We start from the raw sequence: 17,117 nt of genomic DNA on the forward strand, positions 1-17,117 counted from the left end.
CCAATCATACCGATCAACATCCTATCCGAAACGGACTTCCTGCCCTCAATTCCGCTGATATACCCAACGCCAAACAAATTCCCGCTAAAGCACAATGACCAAAACAGCTTGGTATCTAACACATTGCTAGAAAGTAACCAATCACCTCGGCCGAAGAGGCCCATCCACGCTATCCGTGTCATTAGAGTCGTCAGGTATGCCGAGCCGGCGGCCAAGCGTGCGCGACAGTCCAGCTGCCGCCCACCACTCATCCGGGATATCCTCCCGCCGAGCAAGTCGGTCGAGAATGGCTTGCATCTGCTGCAGGTCGGAGTCGGTGGAAGAGGAGTCGGAAAAGGCAAAGGAAATGGTAGGAATCGGAGGCTGGTTGCTCATCGTCGACTGCAGGTGCTGGGCCCGTCTCAGGGACTCCATCTGGCGGATGCGACGGTACCGCCGGAACAACGATTGGTGAGAAATCCCCGATTCGGAATCACTATCCGATTCGCTCGAGCTGGGATAGTCACACGGATTTAGGAACTCGGGATAAGGATCAAGAAGCATTTGGACAGTCCCCGCGCCCGAGTCCATGGGGTTGGTCATGCTTTGCAACGAGGTTGCAGAGCTTCGGGCCGTCCCAATGGTCGAGGCATTCGTTCCTGAGGCAGACGCAGAAGTGAAGGAGGAATCGGCGCTGGGCAGGTTGGTGTCCGGCGTGATCGTGGTAAGAAGGGTCTCCCATGCATCGTTGGCATGGTCGTCATCCGGGCTCAGGCTTCTCTGTCGATCGCCAAGACCATCAACAGCAGACTCGCGGTTGGGACGGTTGGCCTCAGTGATCGATCGTTCCCCGACTCGTCGCAGGGAAGGCAAGGTGGTCGCCGCGATCGAGATTTCCCCTCCAAAGCCTTCTGCTCGAATGAACGGTGACAAACGGGCGCCATCGGGGTGCGCTTGCGGAGATGCAGTCCTATGGTATGCGATCGCAGGAGCAAACCGCGGTGTGAATGGGGGATGGGCCTGATCTGGCCGGTTTGCGTCATTACCCGGCGGCGGGCGGTGGTATATATCGGGCAAGGCCGAACTGCGTGGGATCCTCAAGCGCTGACCGGGCCGGCCGTGACGGAGCGCGTCGCTCAACAGTCGCTGGCCCGCTTCGCGTCTGCTGGAGTCCAGGAGGCCGCTGGTCAGATCGAACGCGTCGTCGGCGGTGCTGGAGTTCGACAGCGGCGATCGTACATGACGCTGCAATCCATTGGCCTCGCGCTCAATCTCATCCGCTAGCGGACGGGGGAAAGGCGATCGGAGAGTTGCGCTGCGCAAGGCGGAGCCATAACGCGAAGGCCGACGAACCGTGGCCTGGCGACGGATTGCGGAGCGTGCAGCGGCACATGGATCTTTGGCGAAATTGTTCTTCGGAGCATCGGTGGAGGAAGCCTCACAGAACAATCTGCAGAGGTCAGTCAGTCATGACAGCGCGCTAAAGCAATGAAGCGGCGCGTAGAGTGCCGACAGCGACAGCAGATAATGGCGGACTCACGGAATACCCATGGCGAGAATTAGAAGACAAGAGCGAGACTGTCCAGGCGGATTGGGATCAAAAAAAGACGCCACATCCAGACAACGGGAGTGACGCGAGTCTTTAAATGGGGGGCGGCCAGATTGCGGGGACAGCGACCAGGCGAGTTGTTGATGGAGAAGGGCGAGACTTGGTTTTCCTCCTAAGGGTAAAAAGCGGAGGCGAAGAGATTTCGCGCCTGAGGCTTCCCGGCGTAGCGCCGCGGGTTCTTCTGCGAAACATTGGGGCATTTTGGCTGGGTGGCTGGATGAGGTGGCGCCATGGTCACCTGCGTAGTTTGGAGTACAGCGCGAGTCTTGCCCGTGTGGTGGTCCATTATTCACCGTCGGATGAGGTTTCACCCTACAAAGCGATTGATCCTATTGAATGCAATTGACTTTTCCATGGACCAACTCGACACTACCTCATCGCTGCGACCCGGTGGCAACGGGCGCTGGGTATCTCCCTCGCGTTTTCATGCCTCAGGCATCTTAAGGCACCAATCCTTATCGGGCACCTGACAGCTCTCCGATTATCTTGCCGAATCCCGCGGGCAACTCCAGATCGGCGCCATTTTCTGGAGCCTCGAAGATAACACCGCTGCTTCCATGACTTTCTCACTCCTCGTCGCCTCCTGATCATGAGGATCGTCCCTATCTATTCATCCACCATCACACAGTCGGAGCATGATTGAACTCGGCCTTAGTCGGATCGTCCGCCTACTCCAGCAGACTCCGCTGACCTGGAAGGCCATCCATATTGCTGGCACCAATGGCAAAGGCTCGATCAGCGCCTACCTGTCGCATTTGTTGTCGGCTGGCGGAGTCCGCTGCGGTCGCTTTACCTCCCCTCATCTGATTGACCGCTGGGATTGTATCACCATCGGCGAGAAGGTCGTTCAAGAGTCGCTCTTCCGGCAGATCGAAGCGAGAGTCAAGCTCCGAGATCAAACACTGGGTATCGGCGCAAGTGAGTTCGAGCTGTTGACTGCCACTGCCTTTGAGATCTTCAATCATGAGCGGGTCGATATCGGGGTGGTTGAAGTTGGCATGGGCGGTCGCCTGGATGCGACCAACATCTTGACTGACGTCTTGGTTTCGGTCATCGCGAAGATTGGCCTGGACCATCAGTCCCTGCTTGGCGATACCATTGAACAAATTACAAAGGAAAAGGCGGGGATCTTGAAGCCGGGTGTTCCATGTGTGATTGATGGCACCAACTCGCCGGCTGTGATCCGAACTATCGAAGATCGCGTCAAGGAACTCAAGATCGATGCGGTTTACACACGCCCTGATGCGCCGGATCATCACTCGCCGTCGCTTAGCCAGCTCTTCGCTACCCTCGATCTACAGCCTCACCAGCGAGCAAACATGACCTGTGCCGTTTCGGCGCTCAAAGTTGCCCTGCACCGATTCCGTCCCGAGATCGATGTCGATGCGCTCGTTCCGCAACTGTCCAAGGTGGAGTGGCCGGGGCGCCTACAGAATCTTGTCTTAAAACCGTTGGCAGCCCGTGAGGAGCCAGTTTTGCTGGACGGCGCGCACAATACTCAGTCGGCTGAAGTCCTCGGGGAATATGTGGACCGCAAACTACGTCCACAAGGGAATGTCACCTGGGTTATCGCGGCGTCCCGCGGCAAGGATATCGAATCCTTGTTTCATTCGATCATCAAGGCCGGCGACCGAGTCGCGATCACCGCATTCGGCCTCGTTGATGGTATGCCGTGGGTCAAGGCAAATGATCCAGAGGAGGTAGCATCGTGTGTCCAGTCAATTCCAGGAATCGGGCCAGTCCAGACCTTTGGGGACGACATCCCCGCCGCTATCAACTGGGCCTGTGAGGAAGCCAGTGGCGGCCCGCTGGTCATCGCTGGCAGTCTTTATCTGGCGTCAGACGTTCTCCGTCTTCTCCGCGAGGCGAAAAAAATAACCATAAATTACGACAACGAGTAAAATGCCTCTACCGACAGAGATACCCTTCATCCGCAGCGTTTTGGCGTATCTGTATATAGCATGCATGAGTAATGGAAACGCATTGTTGTTCTGAGGACTGTTGTAGACCACTACCGTAAAAACTCAGATGGGAACGTATATTGCGATGTTCTACGCACTTGACACTATAAGTTTATTTCCAAGCATTGCTGGATCGGGTCTGATAAGGCTGATCGGAGATACAGCAGCGGCCGGGCGCTGCGTCATGGCCCAAGCCAGCTGGTGGCCTGTGGAGAAAAGCGAAAAGGAAAGTTCAAAACACCCGCCTGGCCTGCATTTGCTCCGGCAGGCACACTGTAAGTGACACCTCCTCGGCCCTTTCGCAATACCCCAGTCGGAATCCGCGAGTCTCACTAACCAGCTGAAGATCGGTCTCGCTTTTGGAGGGGAAATTCGATGTGTAGAGACGCGTGCAGCGGACGCGGCTCTCTGGGTGCGAGAATAAGGATCCATTCTGTATGTTTTTTGACCACCCATGATCATGCCATACGCTGGCGGGATTCAGCTCGGCTCTTTCTCTAGGCATCCTAAGATGTGTCTGGAATTCACTAACAGGATCTATCGCTGCCTCCTAGATCGTGCTGACATGAACGATCCGATCGGTCCCCTGGCGCCTGCCTTTTCCACCCGTCCCCTCGCCATCTGAGCCTACGACTGTCGGAGACAAGTGATTAAGATAAGCGACCTCGATACGAAAGGGGATCGATCTCGATCCACCCGCGCGACAATGGTCTCCCGATCCAGCGAAGCCAGTGAGGGGCTGCCGCCTTCCAAGACGCCTGGCACTCCGGCCAAAACACGACTCACGAGACTCGGCTCCAGCCCGTCGAAACAGGATAAGCCAAAGGATGATAGGGTAGTCAAGTCCTCCGCGAAGGATGTCGCGGAACTCAAGGATTATGTACGGACACAGCCCCTTTGGCCCCTGGCATAAGTCGCTAACGTTGGCTGCATGAAGCAATTGGGCGACTGCCTGGGTAAAGGCGCATTTGGGTCGGTGTATAGGGCACTGAATTGGAATACCGGTGAAACCGTCGCTGTGAAGCAGATTAAATTGGCAGATCTGCCAAAGAGTGAACTACGAGTGATAATGGTATCCCTTTCTGCTCGCGGTCGGTGAGGGCTATTGCTAATGCTATGCGACAGTTGGAAATTGATCTATTGAAGAACTTGGATGTAAGATGCGATATCTACCGCCGGAGTACCTCCTGAGCTGACCTTGGTTGCAGCATCCCAATATTGTCAAGTACCAGGGATTCGTGAAGTCTGTGGAAACTCTAAATATCATACTTGAGTGAGTCCCGCCGAGTGCTAGCAACAGTACATGTAGCTAACCGGGATAGATATTGTGAAAATGGCTCGTTACACTCCATCGCAAAGAACTTTGGTCGTTTCCCGGAAAACTTGGTCGGGCTCTACATGTCCCAGGTCCTCCATGGTCTCTTGTATCTGCATGAGCAAGGTGTCATACATCGAGATATTAAAGGAGCCAATATCCTCACCACGAAAGAAGGTCTTGTCAAGCTTGCAGATTTCGGTGTAGCCAGCAGAACCACCGGGTTGAGTGAATCCAGCGTTGTGGGGACGCCCTACTGGATGGCCCCAGAAGTGATTGAACTCTCCGGCGCCACGACCGCTTCGGATATCTGGAGTCTTGGTTGTACCGTGATCGAGCTTCTGGAGGGAAAGCCTCCTTATTACAGTCTCCAGCCCATGCCGGCTCTCTTCCGTATTGTCAATGACGATCACCCTCCTCTTCCCCAGGGTGCTTCTCCGGTAAGTCTCGCCCTTGCTCTGGATTTTCCGCGTCTGACTGGTCCCAGGCTGTCAAAGACTTCTTGATGCAATGTTTCCAAAAGGACCCGAACCTCCGTGTCTCCGCGAGGAAGCTCCTTAAACACCCCTGGATAGTCAATGCTCGCAGGTCCGATTCCGTGGTTCCCAAGAAATCCACCGAATATGAGGAAGCGGTCAAGAGTGTCCAGGAATGGAACGAAGCCCTCCGTTCTCCCGACTCTGGAACCCTACGGAAACCGTACAGGTATGATGCTCAAGGCACTGCTCCTTTGCGCCCGGAGATGGCACCATCTCGGTACACGCCAACGAAAGACATCCTCCCCAGCCCGGTCTCCAAGCATGTGACAGATCGATTTCGCTCTCCGGACTCCACGGAAGAAGACAATTGGGATGATGACTTTGCTACCGCGATTTCCCCCAGCGCATTACAGCTGCCTCACCTTCGACCGCAGGATAACTTTGGTGGCATGCTTTCCTCGGAAAAGTTGAAGGCTTTCGCATCGCTTGATGGTACAGTCTTGAGGTCAGATGACGGCTTCGACGACTTTGACGATCCCTTTACTCAGCAACCTAGTGAATCAGATCCTCTGCGGACAATCCGTCCTTATTCGGCTAAACCGACTGGGGAGAACATGCCACCCCAGGCAAAGACTCCAATAGCTGCGATGCACTCTAATGTGCCGATTCTCCAGACCCCGGTGCCACCATTAAGACCGCAGCGCCCGACGTCGTATTTCAAGGAAAACTCGGTTGAGGATTACTCCGATCTTATCTCTGCAAACGAAGATGTTTTGGATTCTAAACTAAGTGCTTTCCAAGTAAGCTTAACCCTCAGTGATATCTCATGTAATTGCTAACAAGTCTCAGGAGATTGAGGAGGAAGACAGCGATGTGTCAGCCCCCTCTCCTTCGAAGGAAGTAGTCCGGTATCAAGCATCGCCGGAGCGTGAGGAAGATCATCAGCCCCAGCTCCGGAAACGCATATCTGTCAAGCGTCACCGGTCAGCTATTGAAATCCAGAAATTCGCGGAGAACGAACGCGATGAGGATTTTTCTGATATTCTGGGGGCCGATGAGGTTGCCCTCGACAAGTCTGAAAGCGATGAAAGCTCCGATCGGAGTACGCTGATGCTAAACTCCAAGCTATCGAACAACTCGTGGCTTGGCGACCAAGACGACGAGGACGACCCGTTCGCTCAGCTCGAAGAAGGACTCGATGAGATGGATCTGGAAGCCAACATTGCGCGTGACAAGTATGCTCGTCTACGGGGTCAAGTTGAGGGTCTTGTCAGCTCTCTCAAGACTTCTCAGGACGAGGACGTGCTTGGGGAAATTTCCGATCAGCTGCTGACCGTCTTTTGCGATCTTCCCGAGACGAAGAATATCATCATGAGCGCGCACGGGATGCTACCTATTCTAGAAATCCTCGATATGTGCCGTCGCCGGGACATTGTCCTGTGCTTGTTGCGGATTGTCAACGCCATCATCTTCAATGACTACGAGATCCAGGAAAACCTCTGCTTCGTGGGAGGTATACCCATTATTAACGAGTTTGCGGCCAAGAAGTACCCGCGAGAGATACGATTGGAAGCTGCAGCCTTCGTGCAGCAGATGTATCAAACATCCACCCTGACACTGCAGATGTTTGTCAGTGCAGGAGGTCTTAACGTTTTGGTCGAGTTCTTGGAAGATGACTACGAAGATGAACGCGATCTGGTTCTTATTGGAGTGAACGGAATCTGGAGTGTTTTTGACCTACAGGGTTCGACGCCCAAGAATGACTTTTGCAGAATTTTGTCTCGCAACTCTGTCTTGGATCCTTTGTCACTCGTTTTGAGCCGAGTCTTGGACGAAGAGGGCGAGTTGGCTGAGATTGTAGAGGGCAGGATTGCGAACATCTTCTTCATCTTCTCGCAGGCCGAGAATCATGTCAAGGTGATGGTGGCCGAGCGGACAGTGCTGCATAGTACGGACCACTTCCATTCTTACCGATACGCTGCTAACGTCTCTGTAGGGGTCTTGAAAGAGCTTAAGAGGATGACACCCGTGCACCAGATCACCATGTTGAAGTTCATCAAGAACCTGTCGATGCTTTCCACCACTCTCGACTCTCTTCAGAACTCCAACGCCATCGATGTGCTGACGGACTTGCTGAGGTCGACTATCAAGCGGCCACACTTCCGCGAGGTCTCCAATCAGATCCTGAACACCATCTACAACATGTGTCGTCTGAACAAGTCTCGCCAAGAGGACGCGGCTCTGAACGGTATTGTGCCGCTTCTTCAGAAGATCGTCAAAACCGAACGGCCGCTCAAGGAGTTTGCTTTGCCAATTCTCTGTGACATGGCGCATTCTGGAAAAGTCGGACGCCGCGAGCTGTGGCGCAACAAGGGTTTGGCTTTTTACATATCTCTGCTCTCGGATCCGTACTGGCAGGTGACCGCTTTGGACGCTATCTTCACTTGGTATGTATTATTGTCTTGTAGCGTCGGCTCGTGCTAACCCTGAGCAGGCTCCAGGAAGAAACGGCCAAGGTCGAGGAACACCTCTTGGACAACCGCTACGACAAGGTGTCCTTTACGGATTCCATTGTCCGATGCTTGACAGTGTCCAAGGCGAATGCCTTTGAAAACATCCTCGAACCGCTGCAGAAACTTCTGAGACTGAGTCCGCCGATTGCCTCGACGTTCGCGCGGCCCGATTTGTTCATGAGGATAGGACAGAAACTACACCATAACAAGGCTGCGGTCCGGTTGAACCTCCTGCGTATTATATCGAGCATCTGCGATTCCAGCGAAGAGCAAGGCGGACTGCTGGCGAAATACGGTCTTCTGGAGGCTATCCGAGAACTAGAGCACGACCCAGCCATCCTGGTCCGGGATATGGCTGGCAAATTGATCCAGTCCAATGAGAAAAGTGAAGCGTTCAGCCTCGAGAAACGCAAACCCGGCATGAGGCGCAAGAGCACTTCTACCACACCACCCGGCTTCCTTGCGAACCAGTCCGCCCCAACAACCCCACAGATCAATCGGTTCAGTCAACCGAAGGCTTACTTCGATGGGCGGGAAAGCCAGCGGCACCCGCGGCCCTCTCTCAGCAGTTCCGCGCTGGCACTGCGACCCGGAAGCCGAGATGGGACGGGGCCTGCTCTGTCAGCCGGGCTGAATGGAAGCGCCGGACCATCGAGAAACCGGCTGTCGCGAGGCGTGGCAAACAGGCTATCCCAAGTAGATCTCTTGGCCGAGGAAGAGTCCCGGCCATCAAGCTCGCTGTCTCGTCGACGGTCCATCCTTCCTCAACGCCGGCGGCCGACGCATACTGATGCGGATTGGGGCGCTTGAACATTCTTTGGTCCAGGTGATAATAGCATTGGGCCTTATAGGGGAAGGCTAGCAGGATCGGTACCGTGTAATTGCATTGCATAGGATGGAGTATTGGGATTGTTGCTTTACTGTGTATACGTTCATTTGTGGGTTCCACGCTGGGATGACCAGCGGGATGGGATGGGATCTCAGGCTGGTTTCGGGTACCGGAAGAGTGGCCCATGTAGATATTCGTGATAACATACATTTGAATCTTGGGTTGCCCATCGTGCATAGGCAGATGTAGTTGTAGTGTCGGGCTCAAAATCGAGGTGGCGGCAACGGGGATGATCGGCTCCGGCCAGGAAGTGCGACGAAAATGCGCCGCGGCCACTCCGCCAACTTCGCCGCCGCAACCCCCTCCAGTTCTCCCCCTACATTCATTCGTCCTCGAGGGCTTCGTGCTGGCACGGATGATCACGCCGTCCGGTCCACTGCTGCTCTCGACTTGTGGTCGCTTCCAGACGGCGTTGTTGGTTCGGGATGAGGGCGCCGCTCCGCATTCCGCTGCGGGCTTGCAATTTTGATCCCGCGGCGGTCATACGATCCTCGAAGCCTTCTCTGGCTGTCTCTGCAGCCCATGCTGCTCCGACAACTTTGCTACGCCGTCGATTGATCTCCAGCTCGACTACAGCTCCCTCGGTACACTCGCAGCGCCTCACCGGCCGTTTCGCCCCGTCCGTACCCCAGGCCACCTATGCCACCCGCACGTCTCCGCTACTGGAGTCGGCCAAAGCAGAACAACATGACAGGAAACAGTCAGGGTCGGGTCAATCGCGCCGCAGAGTCATCAAATATGCTGTGATTGGAGGTACAATCGTTGTCGGAGCGGTAGTGTTCTCGGATCAAGTCCAGCATATCTACCGTGCGGCGGCGAGGACAGGAAGAGTGGTGGGCACATTGGCGGTTTGCATTAATGAGTAAGTGCCGCAACACAATCTGTCTATTCTCATTGCAAAATGCTCATGTAGGCTAGCTACCGGGTAACTCTCAAGCAAGAAACCTCCACGCCGGAGGAACGGAGCGAAGCGATTCGAGCCTGTCACAAACGCTGCGCGGAACGGACTCTACGGGTGCTCGAGAAGAATGGATCGATCTTTATCAAACTGGGACAACACTTGAGCAGCATGGGTTATTTGCTTCCGATGGAATGGACCACAACTTTCATCCCCCTCCAGGACAAATGCCCCGTGTCGTCGATTGAATCTATTGAGCAAATGTTCGTGGCCGATACCGGACGTCGCATCGACGAGCTGTTCTCCTCTTTCGATCCGGAACCCATTGGTGCTGCTTCTTTGGCGCAGGTGCATATCGGTACACTGAAGGAAACGGGTCAAAAGGTCGCGGTCAAGGTGCAGCATCCGGCGCTGGCGGAATGGGTGCCCTTGGATCTGGCGTTGACTCGGTTTACCTTTTCGATGCTGAAGCAGTTCTTCCCGGAATACGATCTGGAATGGCTCTCGCGGGAAATGGATCTGTCTCTGCCCCAGGAGCTGGATTTCCGGATGGAGGCCGAGAATGCTACGCGGGCGAGCGAGTACTTTAAGAAGCACTCGGATGCCCCGTTGGTTATTCCTGAAGGTTTGCAATTGGGTTCCGTTCGTCTGAATGTGCATACTAACGCTGGTCAGTGATGTGGGCTCAGAAACGTATCCTGGTCATGGAGTTCATCTCCGGACGACGACCCGACGACCTGGAATTCCTCGACTCGAACCACATTGACCGCGACGAAGTCTCCGCTGCCCTGGCACACATTTTCAACGAGATGATCTTCGGTGACAACGCGCCCCTGCACTGCGATCCCCACGGTGGCAACATTGCCATCCGCCCGAATCCCACCCGCCGCCGGCACAACTTCGACATCATCCTCTACGATCACGGTCTGTACCGCGACATTCCCCAGGACCTGCGCCGCAACTACGCCAAGCTCTGGCTGGCTGTGATCGAATCCGACTTGCCTCGCATGCGCGAGTACGCGCGCAAGGTCGCCGGCATCACAGACGAACAGTTTCCTCTCTTCGCCAGCGCCATCACCGGCCGCGACTACATGGTGCTCAAGAACAAGGATATTACCTCAGCCCGGACATCAGCAGAGCGAGACAGTATGTCTGGCTCTCTAGCCGATGGGCTCCTACAACAACTAGTTGAGCTCTTGGGCCAAGTACCCCGGATCATCCTATTGATCCTCAAGACCAACGACCTGAGTAAGTCCCCCCCCTTTCCTTCCTCCCTGAAACAATATCTCTAACAACGACCAGCCCGCAGTCTCGACGAAAACCTCCACACCCGCCAAGGCCCCATGCGCACCTTCCTCATCCTCGCCCGCTACGCCACCCGCACCGTCTTCGAAGAACAAATAGACTCGGTTCACGAGACTGGCGGACTCCTCCGGCCGCGGAATTTCTGGCGGTTCCTCTGCGCCTGGACGGGGTATCTACGCGTGGAATTGAAGTTGTCGGTTTATGAGACGCTCTTGGCGCTGAAGAGTCGATTTGGGTTGGTGTGATTGACCTCTGTATATTCATCACTTTCTTTCCTTACCTTTCCTCATTTTCTATAAGTAATTGATTTGACTAGAGGGCATGGCATGGCATGGCTGCATGCATGTGGTGTTATGCATGGCGTTTTTTCCCTTCTCTTTTTGCAAAGTTGTGGTTGACCCCTGATTAGACTTGATCTGGTTCTGTTGTGTGGTTTGTTTAAAAGAAGCTGTATACTTATTCACCTACCTTACCTTCAGTTATTCATTCATATAGAATTCCCTGGACGAGTTCCTGCATTCTTGTACGCATATATACAAACATACATAACAGCCTGTCCAATATTACGACCAGAATACTACCTATACTACTACCCAGGTATCTAAATAGCTAAGCACATTAACAGGAGGCAAGTTAAAACGTAAACATAAACAGAACAAACCAGGTAATAGGTAAGTACCTTGCGAGAAAACCTGCACATGAGAATTTATCTACGCAACTAGACCCTGCAAGGTAAGAAGATCAAGCTAGGAATAATCTTAATCTTAATTCACTAGTCAATCTCAGCCTTACAGGTCCCTAGGTAGGTAAGTACCTTGAGAGAAACCCCATGCAGACATTTACTCCCGTATCGTTGGTTAGTTTGCTTATCAGATTAAAATGAATTTCTTATGTCATACGAGTATATGGCATGACATGGGGAGGGGGGGTGGCATGATGTCAATGAAGTGGCGAATCAGATAACACTTTTCTATTCCGTGTTCTTGGTAGTGTGTATATCTATTAAATTAGGATTGTTTTATTGGGTGAATGGAAATACTAGTGGTATATGTATTAAGTAGAGAGTATTCTCATTTAAGTCCTGTTGGATTGTGTATATTTAATCGATCAGGGGGTAACCATTACACTTAGTGCTTGTCTTGTATTGCTTTGCTGAGGAGGAAAAAAAGAGCAGAAATTGGAGTAAGTGAAATGCTATACATCATTATTGAGAACAAAAGAAAAGTAAGAAAATTCCGAGTCCTGTCAGGAACCTATTTGTGGGAATCCATCCATCCGTCCGTCCATTTTATCACGCTCATTCATCCCACTGCACTCACTGCAGTATATCATTCTGCATCCTCCGGTATTCAATCAATCAATCAATCAATCGCGGGAATCATGGTATCTGTATCCGTATCCGTATCCGAGTCTTCGACTTTTGCATCCTTTTTTTCATCGGTTTGAATTTTTCAATTTTCAAGCTAGAAGTGGTATCTGGTAGGAGGTGGGAGATCTAGGCAGTAGCACTGCTAGTCTGCTCCATCTCCACCTGCACCTGAGGGATCGAGGCGCCCGTACCCGACAGATCGGTCTTCTGGGCGCGGGGGTTCTTGGTGTAGTAATCCGAGATGGCGGACTTGATGGCGTCTTCGGCGAGCATGGAGCAGTGGACTATATAATCTGTCAGTATATTCCATCTCACAACATTTCTACCTCTATTCCAGTCTTGTTTCCCATTCCCAATATAGTGAAAAGCAGGTGACATACGCTTAACAGGAGGCAAGCACAATTCCTTGGCAATATCGGTGTTACGGATCTTGGCGGCCTCATCAAGGGTCATTCCACGGACCAACTCAGTCAAATAACTCGAGCTAGCGATGGCACTGCCGCAGCCGAAAGTCTTGAACTTGACGTCGCTGATCTTGTTGGTGTCCTTGTCCACGCGGATCTGGAGCTTCATGACATCGCCGCAGGCCGGGGCGCCGACGAGACCGGTACCAACGTCGATGGACTTGGCCATGGAGCCGACGTTACCTGTTATTTTCGTCAGTATTGTTGTGTGTGCTGGGTGGGGATGGGTGCGCTGCGTGGTTTGGGATGGATATGATGTCGGGGCTGTCGAGGGATAAATGTATGGAGGTACCTACGGGGGTTGGAGTAGTGGTCCAACAGTTCATGGAAAGTCAGTATTTTCCTTATTTGGTTTAAAGAATCACAGGAACATATCTTTCTCATGGTATCCTCTGCGCTGCTGGGGAGCAGCAGTCGCTCTCACGGTCTGCTGGATGCCGGAGACGGCCGGGGTGATGCTGCGAGGCGCGAGCACACCCGAGCGAGGAACAACGGTAGCAAGACGACGGAACATGGTGTGTGTGAGTGAGGAGAGTAGATTTAATGATTAAAGAAACAAGTATTTGAGTATTGGGATGAAGATGGTGACGGCGTGGGGGAAGAAGAGAAGTGATGTGATGAAAGATTGATAGTTGCGATTGATTAATTATGGTTTCTTGGGGGGGGCTCGACTAGGCCGTCTTATTCACCGGCGCTAGGCAATTTCCAGAAACCCCGTCGCCTCCGCGGAGACCGGCCTCGGAGATACGGTATGACGTTGGCGAACCGGTGGGTATGTGCGTAGGGCGGTTATTCGTCGGGAGACTGGAGAAGGGGAGAGCTCTGATTGATTGATGTCCGAACACGTTCTCAAGTTCTTCCTGAGCTGGCTGTTATCTGGTGGTTGTCAGGGTCAGGATTCTGGGTCCGCGTGCTGGAGCCCGGCAGTTCGGCCAACGGGAACTTCTGCAGGCGCGATTACCAAGCCGTACGAAGAACCGCGGCGGGTGTATCGTAAGGATGGGCTTATCGGGTCGCCCTCCATCTGATAATCCTCGGATTATCCCGGCCCGGGGCTTACGGACTAGTATACGGACTGCGGTGGTCGAGCTGCTCTTCTAGCCAACAACAAATGCACGGGTTTCCCGGTACAAGAGAATCAAGGATGGCCGGAAAGACTCTAGGCCGATCATCGGGGGTGAGTCTTTTCTTTCTTGAGATGTGTAGTTGTCATGACAGTATAGATTTCTCAAGAAGCAGCATGATTATTCGTAGTGTTACAATACTCATATTAACCTGAGCCATGGACAGTCCTTAAATGCCCCTATAGCTGCCTTCACCATGGCACTGCTCCTGGGATCCTACTGCATCAGCTCGATTCATACCGCTCGTCGTGAGGCACAATCCGCTTCAAGTACCACCACCACGCCCCGGCCGAAGAGGACAAAGACGCAGTCTTCATGGGTGCAGCAAGCACTGGAGAGGGAGAAGGGGTCTAATTGATTGTGTTTGAAGGGTGTATTGTACAACTACAATGATCGCTGGACGTTCGAAATATCTTCAAACTTTGCCGAATGATTCCACTCAACCACACTAAACTAGCAACCAAACTATCGAAGACAGCCAAAACCAAACAACCATATCAATCAATCCATTATCAGAATTTTCAGTGTATCAATGATCATATCCATGTTTGAAAACCGGATCTACCATTAAAAATTATTCATCATATAAATGGAATCAAATGATAGTCACTCCCCCTCCCCCTTCTCTGATAAACCAAAACAAGCTTTTCAGCTCTTCGCGAGAATAAGCAAACAGTACCAGGTGAAAGGTACATCGTAGGCGTAAGCATGTGCATCACACATCATCGAGCGGATGACACCAACTGCCAGTTAATATGGCCTCATATAGCCAGGACCGGCAGGGGTGGTGAGTGGAAAACAACCAGCAGAGAATTTCGCCGCGGTTTTAGTGTGTGGGTGGCTCACGTGACTTTCCCGGTGATGTCATGGGATGGCCGCGGGAAGAGGGGAAGATGAGATGGATGCATCTGCATGTATGTCTGCAGGGCCCATTCATGGGTTGGCTAGGTGAGATTTTTAATCGGATTACGGTCTATTCTACTTCGTATGATGGAAAGAGGTGTCAGAGGGAAGAGACTGTATTTACAATTGCAATTGCGTGTTTATCGAAGAAAACAAGAACGCTCAGAATTAAGCCACCAAGGAATCACAGGACATAACTGCAACTTCACATGTCAGAGCATCGTCGGTCTATCCTAGCTCCGCACCGGGCGCCGTGCCGAGGATGTCTGAACAATGTGCAGGCTGCATCGGCAGCACAGGTAATGAATGTCCTCTATGATAGTGTATCCTCGCGATGTACGACTAGAAACAAAGAAAGCGCTGGTACGAGGTGCGAGACAGCCCAGCATAAACATGACGCCGCTGCTCGAAACGCGGTAAGGACACTCGTCTAATATTAGATCCCACCCTCCGCTTTACCCTCCAGCATCTGCAGCTTCATCTCCCCCTCATGCTGTATGTGGCCTATGGTCTTCTTCAGATACTCATAGGTCAGCATGGTGGTCATCGCAGCCGGGACAGCCCGGAACAGGTTCGTGCCGATCCCAGAGTAGAACGCACGCCAGCCTTCCTCTTTCAGAATGGTCTGGCATGTGCGAATAATCCCCGTGTACCGGGGTCGGTTGGGCATCCCATCCGACGAGGCCGCACCCGGAGGCCTGCCACAGTCCTGAGGATGGTCAATCCCGCCGCGGAACGAGATCTCTTCCGGTGACGACGCCGGTGATATCCTCTGCTGTGTCTGGAGCCGTGTGCGGAGCACTTCATGTGGGTATGTCACAGTGCTGGCACAGATCTTGCTCAGGAATGTCGCAGACGTGATACCCATCCAGTGCGAGCTGCCAGTATCGGGATGTTCGCCAATTCCATATCCCGTAAATGCCATCTTCAAGTATTCGTAAAGCGGGAATTGGATGGCGACATGCGCCAGCCCCAGCAGCGCTGGTGTGAGGCCGGAATAGAACGAACGGATGCCCTCGCTTTTGTACATTTTGCGAGCCGCATCCCACGTGCTGTTGTATTGCCAGGGAGCCCGGTAGCCTTCGCTGCTCGCCCGGAGACTTTGAGACATGAGTCGTGTTTTGATCACCCAGATCGGATTCGTCACTAGTGTCGAGCAAGCGCCTGCCGTTATCGAAGCGTAACCTCTCGAAAGCCACCAGCTATCTGTTCAACGTCAGCACCACCATCATACATCCCAGACCATCAAGCTCACCAGTCGTTTCGTAAAAATACTCCCGAGATCGGTCGTAGACGGCCAGATAGACCGCCCACGTCGGCAGATATCCCAGGAGCATGGGGCCCAGCCCTTGATAAAGGCCGCGAATACCATCCTCGCGCCAGATCACTCTTCCAGTCCCTAACATGCCTCGGTATAATGTCTTGGCTTCAACCGCCTTGCCCCGTCGCCGTGCGAACCCGCCCTGCGCCTGCAACTTGGTCTTGATCACATCGAGCGGGCAGGTCACAATCCCCGACGCAACACCCGCACTGGCGCCGCAAAACGGAGTGATGTAGAAGTCCGGCACGCGCGTAGAAAGCATCTCAAAGCGATCGCGAAACGTCGGGGTGAACGAAGACTCGGCCGATACACGGAGGGTAGACGATGGCGGGCTGTCCGAAGTGGTGCCCTGCTCTTGGGAGCCGTCGGCCGTCCCCGAAGAGCCATGCCCTTCAGAAAACATCTTGCCAGCCAGCGCCCAAGCAGTAAGCTATCCGTCTACTATATCACCGAGGGTTCCCGGATCCGAGCATATCGGTGCTCGCTCCGGAACCCAGAAGAACCGTGATCCAATCGTGGTGAGGAGGGGAGAGCGTGACGTCGTTGGCAGCACTGGTTGAAAAGAAAACTACCCCGACACAGTGGATTGAAGAGATCTCTCGACCAGGTTGCGTAATAAGGTTGCCCTATCTGAAGCACAGACGAGGGCGGGGTTTGTAGGAGCAACACTGCTCCCCTATCGGAGTGAAAGGAAACGATCTGGGAAAAATGTTCAACGGCTAGGTAATAACCGGCAGGCCCAGCCAGTAACGAACCGAAGACGTATAGTTTGGCGAAGAACCCCCGGCGTGAAGTCCGAGCAGATGGGAGCGCGCCGGCGTGGATGATCAGGACGGACGGAACAGGACGGAGCAATGATGAGGACGGGATGAATTGAATTGGAGGTTGGTCTTAGTCGTCTTCCAGTCAGTCCGGTGGAGTGGAGTCGAGTCTTAGTGAGTCCACTCGGTTTGTCCGCCTCCAAGCGGTGGTCAGCCTGAGGCAGCCA

At 53.4% G+C, this 17,117-nt stretch overlaps 7 protein-coding genes across 7 annotated transcripts; 4 read left to right on the plus strand and 3 right to left on the minus strand.

The window, feature by feature from the left end:
- Positions 1–141: 141 nt before the first annotated feature.
- On the minus strand, positions 142–1,530 carry BO80DRAFT_430937 (uncharacterized protein; the record flags this gene model as incomplete). Its single annotated transcript, XM_025720720.1, has 2 exons — positions 142–1,429; positions 1,520–1,530. The coding sequence occupies 2 exons, from the start codon at positions 1,528–1,530 to the stop codon at positions 142–144; spliced, it is 1,299 nt and encodes a 432-aa protein (XP_025580089.1).
- A 475-nt stretch (positions 1,531–2,005) lies between these two features.
- Positions 2,006–3,584, plus strand: BO80DRAFT_80556 (dihydrofolate synthase). Its single transcript, XM_025724812.1, has one exon. It carries the CDS (start codon positions 2,224–2,226, stop codon positions 3,487–3,489), a length of 1,266 nt encoding a protein of 421 aa, XP_025580090.1. The 5' UTR covers positions 2,006–2,223; the 3' UTR covers positions 3,490–3,584.
- A 519-nt stretch (positions 3,585–4,103) lies between these two features.
- On the plus strand, positions 4,104–8,690 carry BO80DRAFT_80545 (uncharacterized protein). The gene is made up of 9 exons (XM_025724811.1): positions 4,104–4,429; positions 4,487–4,621; positions 4,675–4,704; positions 4,758–4,822; positions 4,872–5,304; positions 5,352–6,143; positions 6,193–7,291; positions 7,340–7,790; positions 7,838–8,690. Exons 1-9 carry the CDS (start codon positions 4,256–4,258, stop codon positions 8,664–8,666), a joined length of 4,008 nt encoding a protein of 1,335 aa, XP_025580091.1. The 5' UTR covers positions 4,104–4,255; the 3' UTR covers positions 8,667–8,690.
- A 337-nt stretch (positions 8,691–9,027) lies between these two features.
- BO80DRAFT_460829 (ABC1 kinase family protein) lies at positions 9,028–11,504 on the plus strand. The gene is made up of 4 exons (XM_025722410.1): positions 9,028–9,607; positions 9,664–10,268; positions 10,319–10,891; positions 10,946–11,504. The coding sequence occupies exons 1-4, from the start codon at positions 9,171–9,173 to the stop codon at positions 11,191–11,193; spliced, it is 1,863 nt and encodes a 620-aa protein (XP_025580092.1). The 5' UTR covers positions 9,028–9,170; the 3' UTR covers positions 11,194–11,504.
- A 511-nt stretch (positions 11,505–12,015) lies between these two features.
- BO80DRAFT_420964 (putative iron-sulfur cofactor synthesis protein (Isu1)) lies at positions 12,016–13,458 on the minus strand. Its single transcript, XM_025718488.1, has 4 exons — positions 13,157–13,458; positions 13,078–13,101; positions 12,698–12,964; positions 12,016–12,601 (listed from the first exon to the last, which is right to left on the minus strand). The coding sequence occupies exons 1-4, from the start codon at positions 13,293–13,295 to the stop codon at positions 12,444–12,446; spliced, it is 588 nt and encodes a 195-aa protein (XP_025580093.1). The 5' UTR covers positions 13,296–13,458; the 3' UTR covers positions 12,016–12,443.
- A 431-nt stretch (positions 13,459–13,889) lies between these two features.
- BO80DRAFT_420966 (uncharacterized protein) lies at positions 13,890–14,429 on the plus strand. Its single transcript, XM_025718489.1, has 2 exons — positions 13,890–13,958; positions 14,072–14,429. The coding sequence occupies exon 2, from the start codon at positions 14,102–14,104 to the stop codon at positions 14,261–14,263; it is 162 nt and encodes a 53-aa protein (XP_025580094.1). The 5' UTR covers positions 13,890–13,958; positions 14,072–14,101; the 3' UTR covers positions 14,264–14,429.
- A 715-nt stretch (positions 14,430–15,144) lies between these two features.
- On the minus strand, positions 15,145–16,744 carry BO80DRAFT_80750 (putative mitochondrial carrier protein). The gene is made up of 2 exons (XM_025724813.1): positions 16,064–16,744; positions 15,145–16,014 (listed from the first exon to the last, which is right to left on the minus strand). The coding sequence occupies exons 1-2, from the start codon at positions 16,530–16,532 to the stop codon at positions 15,245–15,247; spliced, it is 1,239 nt and encodes a 412-aa protein (XP_025580095.1). The 5' UTR covers positions 16,533–16,744; the 3' UTR covers positions 15,145–15,244.
- Between the last annotated feature and the right edge of the window lie 373 nt (positions 16,745–17,117).

This window comes from Aspergillus ibericus, assembly GCF_003184845.1.
Source record: "Aspergillus ibericus CBS 121593 unplaced genomic scaffold BO80scaffold_2, whole genome shotgun sequence".
In the NCBI taxonomy this organism is placed as follows: Eukaryota; Fungi; Ascomycota; class Eurotiomycetes; order Eurotiales; family Aspergillaceae; genus Aspergillus; species Aspergillus ibericus.